The sequence below is a fragment of the Bactrocera neohumeralis genome, chromosome 4, assembly GCF_024586455.1.
Source record: "Bactrocera neohumeralis isolate Rockhampton chromosome 4, APGP_CSIRO_Bneo_wtdbg2-racon-allhic-juicebox.fasta_v2, whole genome shotgun sequence".
In the NCBI taxonomy this organism is placed as follows: Eukaryota; Metazoa; Arthropoda; class Insecta; order Diptera; family Tephritidae; genus Bactrocera; species Bactrocera neohumeralis.
Window position 1 is genome coordinate 6,676,251 of NC_065921.1, and position 19,926 is coordinate 6,696,176.

The window sequence follows — 19,926 nt, forward strand, 5'->3', positions numbered from 1 at the left end:
TGAATTTGTACTGCTTGAATAAAAAATTGTGAATTCTGCAAAGTGATCGTCGTTGCTTTAAGGATTAAGGATGAAACAACTAAATGTGGTATGTAAAAGCTGTGGATATATTGGAAAAACCAGCAAATTTCTAGGGATTTTGTAGAGAATCAGTGCCAAAGGCTTTGAATAAAGCAAAGGAATATTTATTAAAGCTTTTAAGTTATATTTAAAACAAAATAGTGTTTTCGAAAAGGTCCCATATATTCACTAATTGACCGTAAAATCATCTCTTTGAGGTCAATTTATACAAAATATATAATTTTAAACTGTTTGGTAAAGATAATTAGTATAAAATTAAATTTGCGGACATCTAAGAGTACCGAATTGTTATTCAAAATTTAATATTTTCGAATTGTTGGAATGTTTCTTCATATTCATAAACCCTCGTCTCGCCACCAGTAATGAAGCATTTCATGAGTTTGAGGTCTTCAATTACGTTGTCAAGCATCTCTGTAGCGACCCCTACTCGATATCGTTTTTGCAAAATATTCAACTTCTGCAATATTTTCAGCGATTCTGTTACTGTGATTCCATTGAAAACACAAAATTTTAGCAAATTTGTTATTGAAATTTTTTTTAAGGCAAAATCGCCACTTAAACTTCTAGTGTCGTAAACCAATTGTTTCCACACCACACAATTGGTGCGTTGATAAAATATTGCTTTTTGAAGAGGGGAAAAATATAGATGAAGCAACAATTTGACTTGGTGATGAGTTTCCGGACACTATCCCAGAAAATCAAACATTAAGGATTGGTATGCTAAGTTTAGACGCGATGAAATGAGCACCGAAGACGATGAACGCAGTAGACGCCCAAAAGGCGTTGTTACCCACAAAAACATCAAAAAAGTCCACAAAATAATTTTGAATGACCGTAAAGTAAAGTTGTTCGAGCTAGCATGCACTCTAAAAATATCAACTGAGCATTACATCGTTCGCGAATATTTGGGCATGAGAAACCTCTGTGCAAAGTGCGTGCCGCACGAGCTTACTTTTGACCAGAAACACCCACGATGATGACGGGTAGATAATTCGGAGCAGTCTTTGGAGATGTTCAAGCTTAATAAACCCGGGTTTTTGCGTCGATATATGACAATGTATGAAACATGGCTCCATTATTTCACTCCAAAGTCTAATAGACAGTCATCCGAGTGGACTGCGCATACGATGAACCCGCTCCAAGGCGTGAAAAAACGCAACATTCGGCTAGCAAGGTGGCGTCTGTATTTTGCGATGGGTATGGAATAACTTTTATTGACTACCTTGAAAAAGGAATAACAGCGAAAGACGAAATCGTCCGAAATCCAAGACAATGCACCGTCTCACAATTCAATGAGAATGATGGCAAAAATTCATGAGTTAGACTTCAAATTGCTTCCGCATCCACCCTATTCTCCAAATCTGGCCAATAGCGCCTACTTCCTGTTCTCACATCTCAAAAGAATGCTCGCTAGGAAGATATTTTCGTCGAACGAAGAGGTGATCGCCGCAACTGAGCAAAGGACAACTTGTATTACAAAAATGGTAACGAAAATTTAGAGGGTCGCTATAACCGGTGTGCCTCTCTTGAAGGAACTATGTTGAACAAAAAACGAATTTTGCCAAAAAAAGGTTTTTTACTATGCTAGCCCGGGAACTTTTCAATTGGCCTGTTAATTGAGAGATAATTGCTAACGCTGACATAAATATCCTGCTGCTGAAATCTCCTTGAGGCAACTTGTGCACCTCCATATCAACTGAATATATTGAATGTGCCTAAAGCGTTTCACGAAATGTTCGGAAGCCCGTATTTCCCTCAGTGTGGAGAACACTTTTATTTTCAATAATCGAATGAATGAATACAGGCAATAAAACAATTATCATATTTCCCTCCCCTTACAAACATTTGAATTGACTGTTTGTCATAGACATTATCATAGACCATAGAAATGGTATGAAGTATAGAATAAACGAAAGTTATTAAAAGCCAAAGTACATTTTCGAGCTCCCGCGCGAATTACCACCACGGACCACAAAAATATTTACATATTTATACCTATTATACAGGCATACATACATATTGTATATGTGTACATTCATATGTGTATCTTTTACATATTCGTAAATATTTTCTATACCACAACATAAGCGGAAGTGGCTCCTGATGCTTGACTAGCAATGCGTGGAGAGCGTGCGCGCGCGCAACATTTCAACATTCTGACCAATTGCCTGACTATTCGATTTGACTTTATGTCTTGCTGTTGTTGTTGTATTTGCTGTTGCCACTAAATAAAAGTGTAGTATACTTCTCGTTGAAACTGCCTAAGCGCCCCTCAGGGCTGTTGCCGCTGCGCGCCGCGAATGATGTCAATGTTATTTATCATAATTTCATAAAAATGCTAGCGACAACAAAAACAAATAGGCCCAAAAAATGGCGTCAAATGTTTAAACAATAACTTTAGTATTTATATAAGCCAAATTTATGGTATAACCAAATCATTGTTGCAGAATTAATACATATGCAGATGTGTGTGTGTGTGTGTGTGCTACATATTTACTTTACTTGCATTAATTAGATCCGGTGAGTGGTTAATGGTAAAAGCGCTGACATAGACAGTTTTGTGACCGCCGCTTGTGGTCGTGGCGTTAACAACGCTGCCCAGCCAGCAAAGTGTCAGACGCACTCACTCGCTTAACTATGGATACGCCATATATTTACGCACACACTCACACACCCACACATGTATGCATAATTAGAGCTACAATATTGTTACACAATTATGGCCGGCGTGCCTCAATTTGATCTGTGCTGATTGACATTCTGCCGTGCGTTGTTTGCAGCTTTTCGCCACTTTGGGAAACGAGCTTGCTCGGTAGCGATCGTTGCCTTGCTGGCCAATATTTATTTTCATAATTGCAGTTATTCCATATCGTGGCACATTCTGGTAATCGCTGCCGCATTTGCTCCAAATAACTGTTGAATTGTGAAATTAAATTGAACAAATGCCTGCGCGTTCGATGAAAGCACCGTTTGAAGATCGACGAGTTCACTGGCATGAAGATCGATCGATAACGAGATTATTGCCCTCATTTTCGAGAAATTATACGTATGTAGTTCTATAGATATGCAAATATCATTTCCATCGACAACTACAAATAGTACATAACATAAATATTTGCCAAAGAAAATTTTATAAATTCAAATTGGATTTATAGAGCTCAAATAGATTAGAGGAAAACCATACAAAATTCCATCGTATTTGGTTAACTGAGATTGAATGGCTTTTTGAATAGAATTCCGCATTCTCTTACCCTGAACCATTTCATTTCCTTTTCCTCTACTAATATATAAGCAAAAAATGGAAGGACTTTGTTCATAATTTTAAATTTTTTATTTTATAGCTCAAAATCTATGTCGTCCCCCTCAAAGTAATCTCCTTTGACCCTAACACACCTGTTAGAACGTTTTTTCCAATACTTGAAAAAATTGTTAAAGTCTAATCCAGGAATAGCCTCCAATGCGCGTAGCGATTCACGTTTAAAAGCTTCAATTGACTCAAAACGGTTTCCCCGAAGCGGTCGTTTGAGTTTGCTGAATAGCCAGATGCAACACGGAGCTAAATCAGGTGAATACGGTGATTTCGGCCTGATATTGGTTGAAAATTCGGCGAAAAACTCACGAAGAATCAATGCAAAAACCAAGAGTTGTTGGCCCATAATACCGGCCTCTTTTTACGAATAGCTTCGCGCCCATGACACATAACACTCAAATGGTATTCCTTGTCGACAGTTAGTCTGGTCGGAAGGAATTCGGAGTTCACCACACCTCGAATCGAATCGAATCGAAGAAAACTGTCAACATAACCCTGATTTTAGACCTGATTTGACTGTTTGTTTTCGGTTCCGGCTCACCTTTGGCCGATTGATGTTAGGCTTCCGGGTCGTTAGCATACATAGATTCAAGACTCATCGCCAGTAATAGGTAGTCTGGAAGCATTGCTTATCATCTGTACTTCACCTAAGTCCACAAACTAAATTAAATAAGATTAAACTACAGTTCTCATCTAATAGTAATGTAACCCAAAACTTCTTAGACGCATATCTACATATACAATATACTTATAATCGATTCTCTTTTCACCCATTTTAGGTAATTTGGTTAGCTTTGCTGCTGCACCAAGAATGGCTAACGTTAACCTCAGCAGCGCAACAACAACCAGCTTCCTCCAACGCACAGTCTTCGATTGTGCAATTGTACGATTCGAATCGTGGCGATAATGCGGCGGCGCCACAATCGGAAAGTGTTTTAGGATCAATATACCGCAAGAGCAGACAATCGAGATGCGTGCGTTGCTACGAAGACCGGTGCGTATAATACTACGAAAATCTGAGAAAGAAATTATGAAAACCGAAAATAATTGTCTTTTTAAATTTTAGTTACGGCGATGATCGCAGTCGTTACTATGGAACTGGCGGTTATTCCAGTCGTTCATCGGACAACTGGTACGTAGCATTGTTATTTGCTAGAGACAGCTGTATGGTTGGTTGAAAGGGCAGACCACAGATAGCCGCGATAGCTATATTATAAGAAAATATTATTTGTTTAACACCCTGTCACTAAAGTTCGAATGAATGATTTTATTTTATATTTTTTTAGGTATTACCCTTACGATCGTTACGATGATCGTTATCGTTCCGAAGACCGCTATCGCTCGGAGGATCGCTATCGACCGGATTATGATCGTTATTCGTCGTCTTCATCCATGGCATCTTCATATTACCGTGATAGGTGAGTAGATATACAAGTATCCTTACTATTTTAGAAAAAGATTTAAATATTCTCAATCTAGTTGAAGGCTATAGTCTCATAGTGCTGGTAGTTGCATTAAATGTAAATTGTTCTTGTTAGTGTTATTCAAAAGTCATAAGGAAGCGTCGGAGATGCTAAAATTATATGAGTGGTGATCAGCATGACGAGTTGATCCGCTTTTCCCCGAAAGAATCCATGCTCGTCTAGATATACGCGACCATTAGTCGTTCCTCAGTGTTTGAGTTGTCGTTCTGAAAATTTTCAGAATATTATCCAAGATAATGCCACCGTATTTCGTGAGATAACACGTTCGCCAAACTTGGGTTTCAATAAATCGATTGTGATATTCGCTGTGTGGCTTGTGGCGTCGTCCTGTTGGAACCACATATTGTCCAAGTCCATATCATCCAATTCGGGCCAAAAATATTCGGTTATCATTGAGCGGTAGCGATTCCCATTCACAGTAACGTGCCGGTCTTGATCATCACGGAAGAAGTACGGCCCAATGACGCCGCCGGCCCATAAACCGCACCAAACCGTAATTTTTTCGGGATGCAATGATGACTCATGGAGTGCGTGTGGATTGCTGCCTGACCAATAACGCATATTTTGTTTATTGACGAAGCCATTCAGCCAGAAATGAGCTTCATCGCTGAAGATGATTTTCCGATGAACATTCGGATCATTTTCGAGTTGTTGCTCAGTCCAATTCACGAACATACGACGATTCTGATGGCCAAGATCTTTTCGCAAAATTCGCAATGACGTTGCAGAAATGCCCAACGCTTGAGAGCGACGTGTGATAGACATATTTGGATCTTCCTCAATTGATGCGCTAGCGGCGGCAATATTCTCGATACTACGGCACTTTTTTGTCTCACTGGTATGGGAACATTTTGTACTGTGCCTATAGATTCAAATTTTTCCACTAGATGCTCAATTGTTTATCTGACAAAACGATTATGTTGACCATAAATTAGACGTAGCGCTCTTAAAGTTTAGGCCACTGACTCCAAATTCCGATAGTAAATTTGAATAATTTCGATTCGTTGTTGGATCGCATATTTTTCCATGATGAAATGGTAAGCCTTACTGAAGATAAATGTCAAAAGAGCGGGAAAAAATATGGCGTCGTTTGCTGTCCCTATCGATCGACTTTTGTAGCGTCCATATTGAAAAACCCATTATTTTCGGTGTTTTTTTTTTATATGTTCTCTTCAGATTTATTTTAACTTTGACTTTGAAATACAAGTAATTAAATTGAAGCTTGAATGATGAGTATTACGTCATCTATAGTGATTTATTGCCGAACGCTTGTATGATACCTGCAGTGTAGTTCCGCTTAGTGCTTAGAAATTATATACATACGTACATATGTATTTATATGTACATGTGTAGTAGTTTTCATGCCACATAGTTTGCGAGTTTGTATCTTCTCTAGTAGCTGAAATGTGTTTACTTATTTTCATTCAGAGATGACCGCTTGGGTTCGCGCACCTACGATCGCTATGATACACGTGGTTATGATCGCTATGATCGCCGTGGTGGATACGAACAGGACCGTTATGGCGATTATTCTCGCGGTAAGTTTACAAAAGTTTCGATTGAAATAAATATTCTAATTCAATATTAATTAAACCCTGCCAGATCGTTACTATGAGCGTCCACGCGGCAGCGCTTACGATCGTGACTACTACGATCGCTCCACCTCATCGCGCTATGACTACCGCAATTACCGTCCTTTTGATGAAACCTACAGGTAATGTGGCGTAGTTTATTGAAGTTATAACTTTTGTTATTTTTACTTGTCTGTATGTATGTAGTAAATGTTTGTAACTCTCGCATATATGTACATAAGTACTATGTATATATGTATTTGTTTCGCCTTTAACCACTTTTTGCCTTTATTTTATATATGCAATTTCTCTTTTCTTATTCTCATTGCATATTGTCTATACTACCGTCACTGTAAAAAATACTGCATAACAACAACAACACTAAATTACTTAATATGTACATATGTTTGTGTAAAACAACAACACCAAAAACTCTCTGCCCGCTGATTCTCCACTTTGTTGCACTTGAATATCTCTAAACTAAACAAATATAAAAATATATATGTGTGTATACATGTGTGGTAACAACAACATCACTGCTTCCAAACACGCGCACGCAAACACACAACTACTACTTACAACTACTTTTGCTTTATCTACGACGCCGCGCTGCCCCGTTGCGCCATCCATAACGCAACTGCAGAGGCCAATCGGGATTTGACAATTCCGGACGCGGTTATTATTTCGCGAGTGAAGATAGTGATCGTCAACGTTACCCGAGCAGTAAATCTGGCTACGATCAGCGTGCTTACTCTTCACCTTGTGGTGTGCGGGTCACTGACTGTCCCTACGCTTCGAGAGGCGGTAGCGCTGGTAGTACAACACAAGTGACCTCGCGGCCCATAACTAGCCAACATGGCTATGATTACGGTTACAGTTATGGTGCGGGAAGTAGTAGTGGCGCTGGCAGTGCCAGTAGCGGAAGCGGCGCAGGCGCTGCAACACGCAACACAAGTGCAAATAATAGCAGTAATTCTAGTAGTAGTCAAGGTTGGAACTATGTAGATGAGCGCGATAAGGCGTCGAGTGCACGGGGGAGCGGTAGGGATGAGAATAGAGGACGCGAGCGGGAGCGTGAGCGTGACAGGGATCCGCAGAGGTAAGTTGTAGTGTTTGGTGGTTGGCAAGGTGTTGGTTTATATTAGTTGCTTCGATTCGCTATATCTCTGCTCTGTTGTAAAAAAATTTTCAAGTAAAAGCTACAACAAGGTTAGCGAGTTTAATACTTTAGTGCTGCCAAGTTTTGTTTTACGAATTTTAGACCATTGTTAATGGCTAGTATGGCAAATTCCTCTCAAAAATAAAAATTCAATTTTTTTTATGGATTTTCAAAACTTGAAGCTTGATGTAAATTAGAGTTCTTTCGATTCGCTACTCTCAAGCCTTGGCGAATCAAAGGCGGTATTGATGACAATATCATATGATAGATTCGCTATTATTTTCAAGTGTTTTTAATTCCCTATTTTATTTAAATCTACCTAATTCTAACTTCTAAGTTGGTTAAAAGGGTTTATCTAGAAGGAAAACTTTCAAAATGTTCGAGCTATCCTTTCAAACCAAAAACCTGAATACGAGCAAGGAAGCGATCATAGTAAACTGAATACCAGAACTCAATAAATATTAGAACCAAAATTACAAAACGAAGTTTATATTGCACACTTCTAAAAATTTGTTCCCATATCCAGAATGTCTACTAAAACATCACTTATTTTTTCCCTGCAACATAAAAAAAATTATAAACTCATACAAATTAGTGACGATTTGATTATCACCCACTTGTAATCCTACAGTGAATGGGTAAAATAATTAAAAGAAGGCTTCTACTCCTCTCACCTCTTACAGCTCTTCCTACGGTAGCCGACCGCCACGTCCATTAGGTGGTAGCTACCTCTTCGACCGTGACTCGAATACGGTAGGGGATGAGAAGACGGCGGACAATGCAGCAGATAAGGATACCAGTGGTGGCAATGCCGATGGCGTCAGCAATATCTCGTCATCATCAATGGTTGCCGAACAAAATCGTGATATGAATAATAGCGGCGATGGCGGTCGTGGAGGTAGTGATGGCGGCATGGCAAATTCAATGCAAATGCAAACGAATGTCAGGGATAAACAATGATCAGAACAGCAAAATCAAAAATGATAAAAAAACATATAAGAATAATAATAAGAGCATAACATTATTTAATGTAATATTTTCCTAAAAATAAATATTTTGTAAAATCTAATCACAGAACGGAAAATATATGTATGCAATGGGTGAAGCAAAAGAAAAACTTCAATCTCCAATAAAGCGTTTTGTAAATGTAAAACCATTTACAACAAAATTTGTATAAAAATAATTTGTTGTTTTTATGATTAAGTATTATTTTTTTAATTCTGGAGGCAACCGGCGACAGAGGAATCTTCATATTCCCAATGCATGCGTTATAAGCTGTTTTCATCAGCATTCATTTGCGAAATCAGCCTCATCTTAAGAAGTCTTTACCGCCGGATAACGCTTAGAAAAGACGATCATACGGATCGCGAGACATCGCCCAACCCATTCGTATCGAACTTCTGATTTCTTTGATACAATGCAAACAACCCTTATGTGAAAAAATAGTGTATATAGTATTCCTATACATGTGAGTATGAAAAAGTAACAATTTACTCTTTGTTAAATAAAAATTAAAGATAAAATATACGTATGTCATTCTAGAGATGTATATTTGACACACAACACATCAATCATACACAGATCTAAGGAGAGTATCGATAACTGGTGATAATTGCATGCAGTACTTTTTCTTTCTTTTTTTGTGTAAATATTATAGCATTTTATTAGTATTGGAATAGATACCGAGAATTGAAGAGGGAAGCGATACGAGAGGCGGAAATGGGTGAGTGAAGGGAACACTTCTCCTGCCTGCTGAACGGCAGTGACAATATAACACCAGGAGAAGGTGAACCCGATTCCCCAATCGATGACGATGGAGTGGACGTTCCATTGCCCGATCATGAAGAAGTTCAAATAGCAATTACCCAGAACTAAAGAACAACAAAGCGGCGGCGGCCGATGGATTGCCGGCTGAGCTATTCAAAAACGGTGGCGTTGAATTGATAAGGAGTATGCATCAGCCTTTTTGAAGAATATGGTCGGACGAAAACATGCCCATATATTGGAATTTAAGAGCGCTCTGCCCAATCCTCAAAAAGGGAGACCTCACAATCTGCGCCAACTACCGTGGGATAAGTTTGCTCAACATCGCATATAACGTTATATCGAGCGTATTGTTTGAAAGATTAAAGCCCATCGTTAACAAACTGATTGGACCTCATCAGTGTGGTTATAGGCCTGGAAAATCAACAACTGACCAGATATTCAACATGCGCAAAATCTTGGAAGACACCCGTGAAAAAAAGATCAACACACGTAATTTCTTCGTCGATTTCAAAGCTGCTATTGATAGCAAGAAAAAGAACTACCTTTATGCTACTAAGTCTGAATATGGCGTCTCCGCAAAACTAATACGGCTGTGTAAACTGACGTTCAGCAATATCAAAAGCTCCGTCAGGATCGGGAAGGGGCTCTCAGAGCTGTTCGATACCAAACCAGTTTTCAGATAAGGCGACTCCCTAACGTGCTACTTCTTCAATTTATTCTTGGAGAAAATAATTCGAGCTGCAGAGCTAAATAGAGAAGTTCAGTCATCTATAAGAGTTTACCTCTGCTGGCGTACGCTGATGATATTGATATCAATGTACTCAACAACTACGCTGTTAGTTCTGCTTTCACCAGACTGGATAAGGAAGCGAAGCGTATGGGTCTGGTTGTGAACGAGTGCAAGACGAAATATCTCCTGTTATCAAACAAACAATCGTCGCACTCGCGACTTGGCTCCCACGTCACTGTTGAAAGTCATAACTTCGAAGTCATAGGTAATGTCGTCTATCTTGGAACCAGTATTAACATCAACAACAACGTCAGCCTCGAAATCCAACCCATAATAACTCTTGCCAACAGGTGCTACTTCGGACTGATGAATCGGCGTAACGAGTTTTCGATAAAAAGGTTCTGCGGAAGATTTATGGTGCTTTGCGCGTTGGCAACGGCGAATACTGCAGTCGATGGAATGATGAACTGTACGAGAGATACGACGTTAAGAGACAGCGGCTATGCTGGCTAGGTCATGTCGTCCGAATCGATGAAAACACTCTGGCTCTGAAAGTATTCGACGCACTACCCGCCGGTGGAAGCATAGGAAGGGAAAGACCTCTAATCTGTTGGAAAGACCATGTGGAGAAGGACCTGGCTAAATTTGGAATATGCAATTGGCGCCAACAGCGAAAAGGAAGAACGACTAGCGTGCTGTGGTAAACTCGGTTGTAACCGCGTAAACGGTGTCCACTCCAATAAAGAAGAATAAACTCACCTTAAACTCTTTCCGATTACCACAGCTCTATAGTAGCAAATCAAATCAATTACAGAGCCACCCTAATATTATCGACATTGCTAATGAGGAATTAAGAGAAATAATTTTATATAGAGTTCGAAAGAGTTTTCGTTTTTCTCTTTTAAATATAGAAAAGAGAAAAAGTGGGTTATTTTTGAAGGAAGTGACGCCACGCGCAGCGAACAGACGAGTTCCTGAAGAACTGCTGTCTTGGTTAGATTGGAACCCCTTTTAAAATGTGAACGTGAACCGCAGATTATAAGCTTGGCCATAAAACAATCGCATGTAATAAAACTACTGTGATACATCCGGAGAGAACTTGGCACGTAAACGTAATCATAAATTATGTGACTAATACTCTATTATTATTGATTGCATAAAAATACCACCAGGCAACGAAACAGTAGAACAAAACTACCGGACTTCAGTCAATTGAGTATCAACTGCAACGATAAGATGTAACGAAGTTACGGGCTGAATGTTATCGGACGATTCCAGTGTCGCTAGGGGAACCTTCGCAATGCCCAAAGGTCGAGTGAGGAGTGATGAAGTGCTGGAGAGGAGAATATTATCTTATAAAAGAGTGGTATTTAGTTTAATAGCATTATTGACTTTTCAGTAGTTGGCTACTGAATCAAGTTTTCTGGGGCATTAAAATATTTACACCAATTTATATGTTTGTGTGGCACAAAGTAAAGAGCTCGTGTATTTTGCAAATCAATCCATCATTCGGTCTTATTTTATCTTACATGGCATTTACCTGGTATCATGATGGCAAATAGAACAAACAATTGGTATAAATGCTATAGCCATAGATAAGCGCAAACCCAAGTAGGAAATCTTAACAGTAGCAACAACACATTTCCGTTAACGGCCATGTGCTCTGTGAACATTTTTAAACTCGTAAAATGACGCTTTGCTTTTATTAGTTTTCCAAAAACCTTTCCGAGTGTCAAAAATACTTTATCACCATGTTCACCACCTGCTGATAAGGAGCATAGGAAACCGGTATCGTTTACGTTGGATAGGTTGTGACGAGTGCTTATGATTGCTTGCGCGTCATTTACAAGTTGGGTAGCGCAGTGCGATGTTGGCGTGTCCATATCAACGTTCATCACTCGGTGTTATCGGCATACTTGTTGTATTTTATTTTTTATACTGGAATCTCTACGTGTTTCCTTCTGTGAGTGTGTCAGCTAAGTATGATGAATTTATAAAAAAAAAAAACTTTTTAAAGATATTGAAATCCACTGAGTTGATTAAAAAACGTCACATTGAAGAAGCTCATGTGCGCGCAATTCGCTTTCAATGTTTCTGCATTTGTTTGGAAGTGCTCATTGTGGGCTGCCGACGCATGTGGGCGCGCCGCTACGGAATTTTCGGTAGAAATGACGCGAGGCACCCACGCGGCGACCATGCCGTGCTGCTTGCCGCGCGCGCATATTTTATGGAAAAGTGAATGCGCTTGAGAAAATTCAGAATCTGAAAATGAAACGTGCAGTAAAGTGAAATTTTTATTGTTTTTATGTGTGTGGGTGTGTGTACCAAAGTATTTATAAAGCAAATAATCCACGCGCCATTAATATACGAAATGCCGCAACCTCAGCGCTCGGGCTGACATATTGGTTTGGCCTATACTTTTCTATATTTTCCAATTAATTTTGTCTGTTGTTTTGTTTTTCTCCGACACATTTGTCGGACTAAAAATAGCGCGGAACATCTCATCAAAATTCGAATTAATATAAAGCATGTGCTACATTTACAAGTCGAACGCGCTCGCGTTTCTGCTTTCATGCAAGAGGCGTCCGAATGAAAGTCCTCAGAAGAGCTGCGCCGCTTTTCGGTTTAGTACTCTCGCTTTTGCGCGTCTAAACTGAATGTTGCGCGCTGAACAACTTTGGTGGATAAATAGCAAATATTTACAAATACCCGCGTACATATGTACCGATAATCGTGTGAAGATTTCGCAAGTAGTGCAATGATATCAACAGGTGTTCTTTCGAAAATGTTAAATGTTAAATCTTAAAGTGACTTATAGTGTTTATGTGTCGGTAGTTGTAGTGTGGAAACAAAACGGTTTATGAGAGTAGGCGTGACGACAGCATTTTGTTTCACAAGTGTTAATCGATAACAATAAAAGTAATCAAAGCATTAGGGTGCGTTCAGTCTTGAATGCTATTTATGTTTGCATAGTTATCAAATGCGAATTCATGAAAGATATTGTGTGTTACGTTTCGATCAAGTTGCTAGAAAAGGAAAACAAGTGAAATACACTCAAGATCAAAATTGATCCGGACAGGTGAAATTAAGGGTTACATGGGTTTCCTCCGGTAAAAAACAAACTTTTTTCAAAAAACATTTTTCCCATATAAAAAATTTAATATTCTATTTCTTTATTAGAAATTCTGAAATTTTCGGAAAAAAATATTTTAAAACATAAATTCTGAAATTTTCGGGAAAAAATATTCTAAACTCGACCATTGCAACGCCATTTCCGGTGATCTCTCGGTTTATCCCAGATGCGCCTGAGTTTTCTTCAACGACTTTAAAAACACAGTTTCGAGAAAAACGCGTTTAAAGATGGCGCACGAAGCCTAGCTAGCCTCGAGCACACAAGTTCTTAGGGTGTATCTTCAAAACTATCACTCGGATCAATTTCAAAATTTAGGGCAATATTCTAGAGGTGTTGTAAAATTTAATAAGATAATAAAAATTTTATTTTGAAACTCGTGAACCCCTTAAACTACGCGCGCAGACCCAATCGATAAAGAAATTTTGTTTTCCATATGTCTATAAATTCGTGTTTGGAAGCTACCTGTTAACTATCCAATAATTAGTATTTAGAGACTGAAATGTTTGTTTTGGTTTTTAAAGGGTTGCCAATGTGACGTCATTGAATAGACTGAAATTTTTCGATCTAAAAGAAAAGTAAATATATTTTCAGTATCGTGTTGGGTCTTCACAGATTTTTTTTATACAAAAATAAAGTACTTATTAAAATTTTGATTTTTATAGCTTGTAAACAAACCACAGAATACAATAGTTTGTATCCGTCGTTATAAGAACCACCCTACCACATAAACCAATATATTTTCTATTGGTTATAACGACAATAATAATCAATAACTTAGTCGCAGAGATAGCAAAAAAAGCACACACATGAATTATTAAAAAAACATTGTCTGAAGCACCAACACGAGTATTCACAACAAAAGCAAAAACATCGAGCCTAAACAAACAACAAACACAAACGCATTGAGCCAAGAAAGCCAGCGATAATTAAATAGTAATGTCCGTGAGAAAACTGTCAGCTTTGCTTTTGTTGGAATGAACAAAGTTGCTTAAGAACCGCAAGTGACAAGTAGACAGTTGAAAAAAGAAAGCTTAACAAGCGTGCGTTCGACCAGTTAAGCAGCAACGGCGCACGCGATACGTAGCATATGCACAGGCGCTTGTGCCGCAAAAATCAAAGGCGCACCAAGAAATCGGTTGAGTGAAGTGTTGCCAAATAATATATTTTTTTTTGAGGAGAACATTTGTAAAAATAATAATTATTAATGCGTGCTGGTGAAATAAGTTAATCGGCGAAGAAATGCTGTCGGGCAATGGCAATCAAGCGCAGTATGCGTACTTTCTGCTGTCGGGCGCAGTGGCATTGACCATCATTATACTCGCCTATGTGTCAGTGCGCACAACACTCGTAAGCAATAATATAATGCACAGATATATATGTACGTACTAATGCTTGTGTACATTACATTGCCAAAAGAAAGAGAGACAGCTAACGCTTGCAAGCAATTAAATATGAATTAAATACAACTAACAATGTTTAATTAGTATTAACTTTTGTAATTAATAAGAAAAGCAACACGAAAGTTATAATAGCTTTTACAGATGCATTGCATAGAAAAAAAGGGTATAAAAGAATATTCATCTTAATTTTATTCAGTCCATTTGTATGGCAGCTACATGTTAAAGTGGTCCGATCTCGACAATGCAAGATATTTTGAGGTTGTGGCATTATTTTGCAAAATATAATTGATGAAGATATCTTGTCAAATAAAACAGTTTCTCCTACAAGAACTTGATTTTGATCGGTCAGTTTGTATGACAACTATATGATGTAGTTAGCCGATATCAGCTATTCCGATAAACGAGCTGTGTTTTATGGAGAAGAAAACGTGCGCAAAATTTAAGATTTAACGGATGATCCATTTAGAGGTACTTTTTCAATAGAGTTTTTTTTGACAGATCACCTGTGAGTCGTGTCAAACTGTCATGTTATTTTTATTCAGAATTGCTTGGCCTTACACTATGGAAAGACTAACGCCTAAACAACGTTTAGAAATCGTTCAACTTTATTAAGAAAATTCACGTTCTGTAAAGAATGTGTTACAACATAAATGGCCTACAGAGCGTACTATTCACAACACCATCACCCATCTTGAGACCTAGCCTTAAGTACTGGATAATATTCGATCGAATAGACCACGTCTAGCACGCAGTGCAGAAAATATAGCAGTCGTAGCTGAGAGTGTACACGAAGACCGTGGAGAGTCGATTCGACACCATCCGCAGCAACACGGACTGACTTCCATACGACTTGGCGCATTTTACGTCAAGATCTTAAATTGAAAGCGTACAAAATACAACTTGTACAAGAATTGAAATCGATCGACCTTCGCAAATGACATCGCTTCGCTCTATAGGCTCTTGAAAAGTTCCAAGAAGATCCGACAAATGTTAATCAGCGATGAGAGCTGCCATTTCATACAGAAAAATCAACGGTTTGGTGTGGTTTGTGGCCCACTGTAACCATCGGTCTATATTTCTTCAAAACTGATGCCGGTGAGAATGTAACCGTCAATGGCGACTGTTATCGCGTCAAAATAACCGACTATTTGATGCCTGAAATTGGAGCTCGTGATCTCGGCGACATTTCGTTTCAACAAGATGGCGCCACTTCCTACTTGTCGCATCAATCAATGGATTTATTGAGTGCACACTTCGGTGAGCAGATAATTTCACGTTTTTAGCTAGTCGATTGTTGAGTTTTTCCTGAGGGGATAAGTAAAGTCTAAAGTCTATGCGGACAATACCGCTTCGAATCAGGGCAGAATGAGTCATCGAAAATCTAACACAACGGATAGACCATCTGAGACGCGGCTGCGTCAACATTTGAAAGAAAAAATTTAAAAAAATTAAAAAATGCCAAAAAATTTTCTTTCCAATGATAATAAATATTCCCTATTAAATTTTAAGTTTCTGTGTTATTTTTATTAAAAAAGTAGGGTACCACGAAATGGATCACCCTTTATATCTCAAAAGCAGAGGAACTAGTTCACGTATACACGGCGAATACGCCGAAATCGATTTAGTCGCCATATTCCATCAAATCGTCATGCTGATCATTTACATACTACAAGTATATATATTTTATCCCTCATAACAAACTTAATATACCCACTTCAGGGTATAAAAAGTCAAAAATGATATATTGATTCACATTGCTTTAACTAATGTTATTCTGATATATTTGTCACGTTTCCTTGTACTCGCAGGACTCCAAATTGCGTGAAGATCTGAGTTCGCTACAACAATCCTACATTTATATAAAACCATCATGGGGATACAACAACTCTTGGCGACAAATAGGCAGCAAAGCAAACCACTTGATTTACTCGGCATACTTTGATGATCGATTGGATGTGCTCGGTGAGTAACCGCTGTACTTAATTAAATTCTTTACATATTAACTCAACCAAAAAAAAAAGTCCTTCGAAAATAAGGCCTAAGTTAGTTGTGGTTTCCCTTCACTTCTATGCGGATAGAAGCTCTATTGAGCCTTGAAGCAGAAGTCCTTTATGAAAATATAGGCTATTTGCTTTATCGATAACTCTCTATCGGTCTACGAGTATGTCCTGGTGAGCGGTTATTAAAGTTTTGATCGATAATACGTGGAAGAGAAATAAATATAGATTTTGGCCATATTGCTGTCGCGCAACCCAGAGCCATCATTGAAGTTAATGCCGGCTTAAAAAAAAATTTAGAAGGAGAGCCTCCGTTCACATAAATACAAAATTTTGATTATAGTTCAGTAGTAAGTGTGGTAATCATTGAGCCCTTAAAACTACTTGATTTTCTTAGAAATATTAGAAATCTGTTCGGGTCTCTTAAATAAAAATATTTTAATATTAAAATAAAAGCCATTAGATTGAATAGATTGTACTAAATATGGAGCTAAGAAACCCCGAACCATCTTAACACCTAATAATATACGGATATGTATAACCGCATTAAGAACCACATTTCATTATGCAATAATCATATGCCAGTAACTAACCTAATAAATATTTCAGAAACAATAAATGACCACAACACGAAGGTACCAATAGGCTCTTTGCGTATTATCGCCATTTTACCACGAGAATTTAAGGAGACCATAACCTGCACCATCAGGTATTTACATTTTCTAATATTTGAAAGTAGCGGAACCATTCGAAAAAAAATGTTCAATGTTCCCACAGATTCGAGGATTTCGTTGATAAAAGCATCCCAATTGGGAAAGTGCAACCGTTGATGGAACATCATGACCACAAATACGCGGCTTACTCCTTCATGTGCCCACTCTATGTAAATCGTAACAGCACTACCATTCATCTGCCACAATCGGTTGCGATTTCTTATCCCTCCAACAGGCTAAGCCAACTGAGTCCAACATTTGTGCCGATCAGGTAGGTGAAGTGTTTGTGATCGCTATTTCATATAAAAAATATTACCTTGCTTCCAGCTATCCACGCGATTTGGAACAATTGTTCGCCATGTCACGTCCCGTGGTCTCAGTGTGCGTCGGGCCGCTGCAACAAAACTACTCGAATGTGCTGCGCGTCGCTGAATTCGTCGAAATGTATCGAATACTCGGTGCTCGACACTTCTACTTCTATCATCTCTCCGCTAGCGAGGAAGTGATGCGTCTATTACGACATTATCAAAGCGAAGGCATCGTCGATGTACTGCAGTGGAATGTGCCAGCCGAGCTGTTGTCTCAAGTGCATTACGGGGGAATCATGGCGCAAATCAACGACTGTGTCTATCGCGCCATGGTTGTGGACAACTATCGTTATGCGGCCACTGTTGATCTGGACGAGGTACTCATACCGTTGAAACACAATTCGCTGGCGATTTTTCTGCGGCAATGCGATGAGGGTCGTACCTCGGCGTACGTCTTTCGTAATGTGTTCTTCTATAATCTCGACATTAACGACAGCTTCAGCCTGCCGGCTCACACGCATAACCGTTTCCTTTACTCGCAAATGAAAGTGCGTCGCACTTTGGAGGTTATGCCCACACATCAGCGCAGCAAATGCATTGTGAATACACAGTCCATTATCGAAATGGGTAATCATTTTGTGTGGCGCAATGTGCCCGGTTATACGGAGACGACTATGCCTCTAAGTGTAGGTCTACTTTTCCACTATCGCGATCAGTGCATCAATTGCAAGGCTCCACTGATGGTCGACTATACGGCACGTCGGTTCGGTTCGTTGATTTGGGATCGCGTGGACGAGACTTGTGGCCAAGTGTTTACCGAAAGTGGCATATGTCCGACGTAGGCAGTTAAAAATTTGTCAATTGCCAACACAAACAAATGGAAGACTTTACAAAATGTTCATAGATCTAAGTTAGTAGATCAATTAAGTTCGTATATTTTAGTCAGTTTTATATACAAATATTAGAAGTTAAGGAAAACAGTGAATAAGGAACTATTTATGTGTAAAGTAATAGGAAAATATATAAATACACAAAAGATATTCGACTTAATTGGGTAAATTTCATCGATCGTTCTATGGTTTGCTTTTTCGAACAAAAGTTTTAGAATATTTATTTTGATTATTCGAAGGAGATCGATCGTGAAAAGTATATATGTATTTGAACAAATGTTATTCGACTTTATGGACCGATCGTTCTCTTTGGCTTAAAAAAGTTGTGTTTCCTTCTTCGATCGATCTCATTCTAGAAACAATTGTGGTCGGGAATACACAGAGCGCTTAGTCTACTAACGTATGAAGAGGGTTCTAGTATTTTCCAAATTTTCATGTTTTATAAATGTTCAATGATTGGTTTCCAAATTAAAAGTTTATATCACTCAAATTGATCCCCCTCTTGCTCCGCCACTGGTATAGTTTTTATTGGTTTTTGCTGATAATTTTTCAATCTTATCGCATTCGGCTAAATTTGTGCGTAAGTGAATGACACCCGATGTGCGATTTTGTTTAGACGTTTGTAAAGAGAACTTGCGTTGATTTCAAATTGAGTTTACGCCCACCAAAAAGGGGAAATTGAAAGAGCGCGTTAAATGCGATCAGTTCTTTTTTGAAACACAACGTGTTTAGTTTAGTTAGACAGTAACTGTAAAAATAAACTGTAATGCTGAAATTTCGCACCTCAAAGTCGGCTAAAGCGGAGAGTCTTAAGGTGAAATTTATAAAACAATCAAAAATATAAATTAATAGTAATATGAATGTATCATAAACGCTTGCAGGATGAAAAAACGCGGCTCGACGATAAACAATTGGTGCAACTCATACGTGCAACACCCGCGCGCAGTTCGCTCATTTTGGCGCTCAGTTGGTAAAGTAGTGAGAGAGGGAAAAATTTTTAAAAGAATTTTTGAGGAACATATTTCAATTTTAAAGAAAAGAATATAGTAAATTTCATAGTATTGCATCAAATCAATATTTATAAAAAAATCATTAAAAATTCCGATTAACACTAGTGAGAATCTACACTTTTTTATTACAAAATATTTAACATAATTTGTTTTTTTTTTTTTAGATTAAATTTAAATTTATTTAATTTTAAGATTCGAAAAGTGTGCAATTTATTATAAGCTACTTTATTTTAATTTAATATTTTTTGATTTGTAATTAAACTCACGCCCCTCGTAGTCATCAGCCAGTTGAGCGTTGCAGCAAGTGTGGCAGTTTGAATGAAAAAATTACAACTAAGAAAACAAAAGCAACAAACACAGCAGTAGTACGCAG

At 38.3% G+C, this 19,926-nt stretch overlaps 2 protein-coding genes across 7 annotated transcripts; both read left to right on the forward strand.

Moving 5' to 3' along the window:
• On the forward strand, window positions 1-8,722 carry LOC126756950 (hornerin). The gene is made up of 8 exons (XM_050470461.1): window positions 1-88; window positions 4,171-4,385; window positions 4,458-4,523; window positions 4,678-4,809; window positions 6,304-6,413; window positions 6,478-6,589; window positions 7,090-7,545; window positions 8,289-8,722. The coding sequence occupies exons 1-8, from the start codon at window positions 71-73 to the stop codon at window positions 8,563-8,565; spliced, it is 1,386 nt and encodes a 461-aa protein (XP_050326418.1). The 5' UTR covers window positions 1-70; the 3' UTR covers window positions 8,566-8,722.
• Window positions 8,723-11,368: 2,646 nt separating this feature from the next.
• Window positions 11,369-18,703, forward strand: LOC126756900 (uncharacterized). Of its 6 annotated transcripts, XM_050470395.1 has the most exons (6): window positions 14,625-15,103; window positions 15,178-16,307; window positions 16,444-16,597; window positions 17,242-17,341; window positions 17,410-17,616; window positions 17,673-18,703. In XM_050470395.1, the coding sequence occupies exons 2-6, from the start codon at window positions 16,185-16,187 to the stop codon at window positions 18,493-18,495; spliced, it is 1,407 nt and encodes a 468-aa protein (XP_050326352.1). In that variant the 5' UTR covers window positions 14,625-15,103; window positions 15,178-16,184; the 3' UTR covers window positions 18,496-18,703. The 6 variants fall into 6 exon arrangements, with proteins under 6 accessions (XP_050326354.1, XP_050326355.1, XP_050326353.1 ...); XM_050470397.1 differs by lacking the exons at window positions 14,625-15,103; window positions 15,178-16,307 and adding an exon at window positions 11,369-11,468; XM_050470398.1 differs by lacking the exons at window positions 14,625-15,103; window positions 15,178-16,307 and adding an exon at window positions 11,955-12,065.
• The last annotated feature ends 1,223 nt before the right edge of the window (window positions 18,704-19,926 follow it).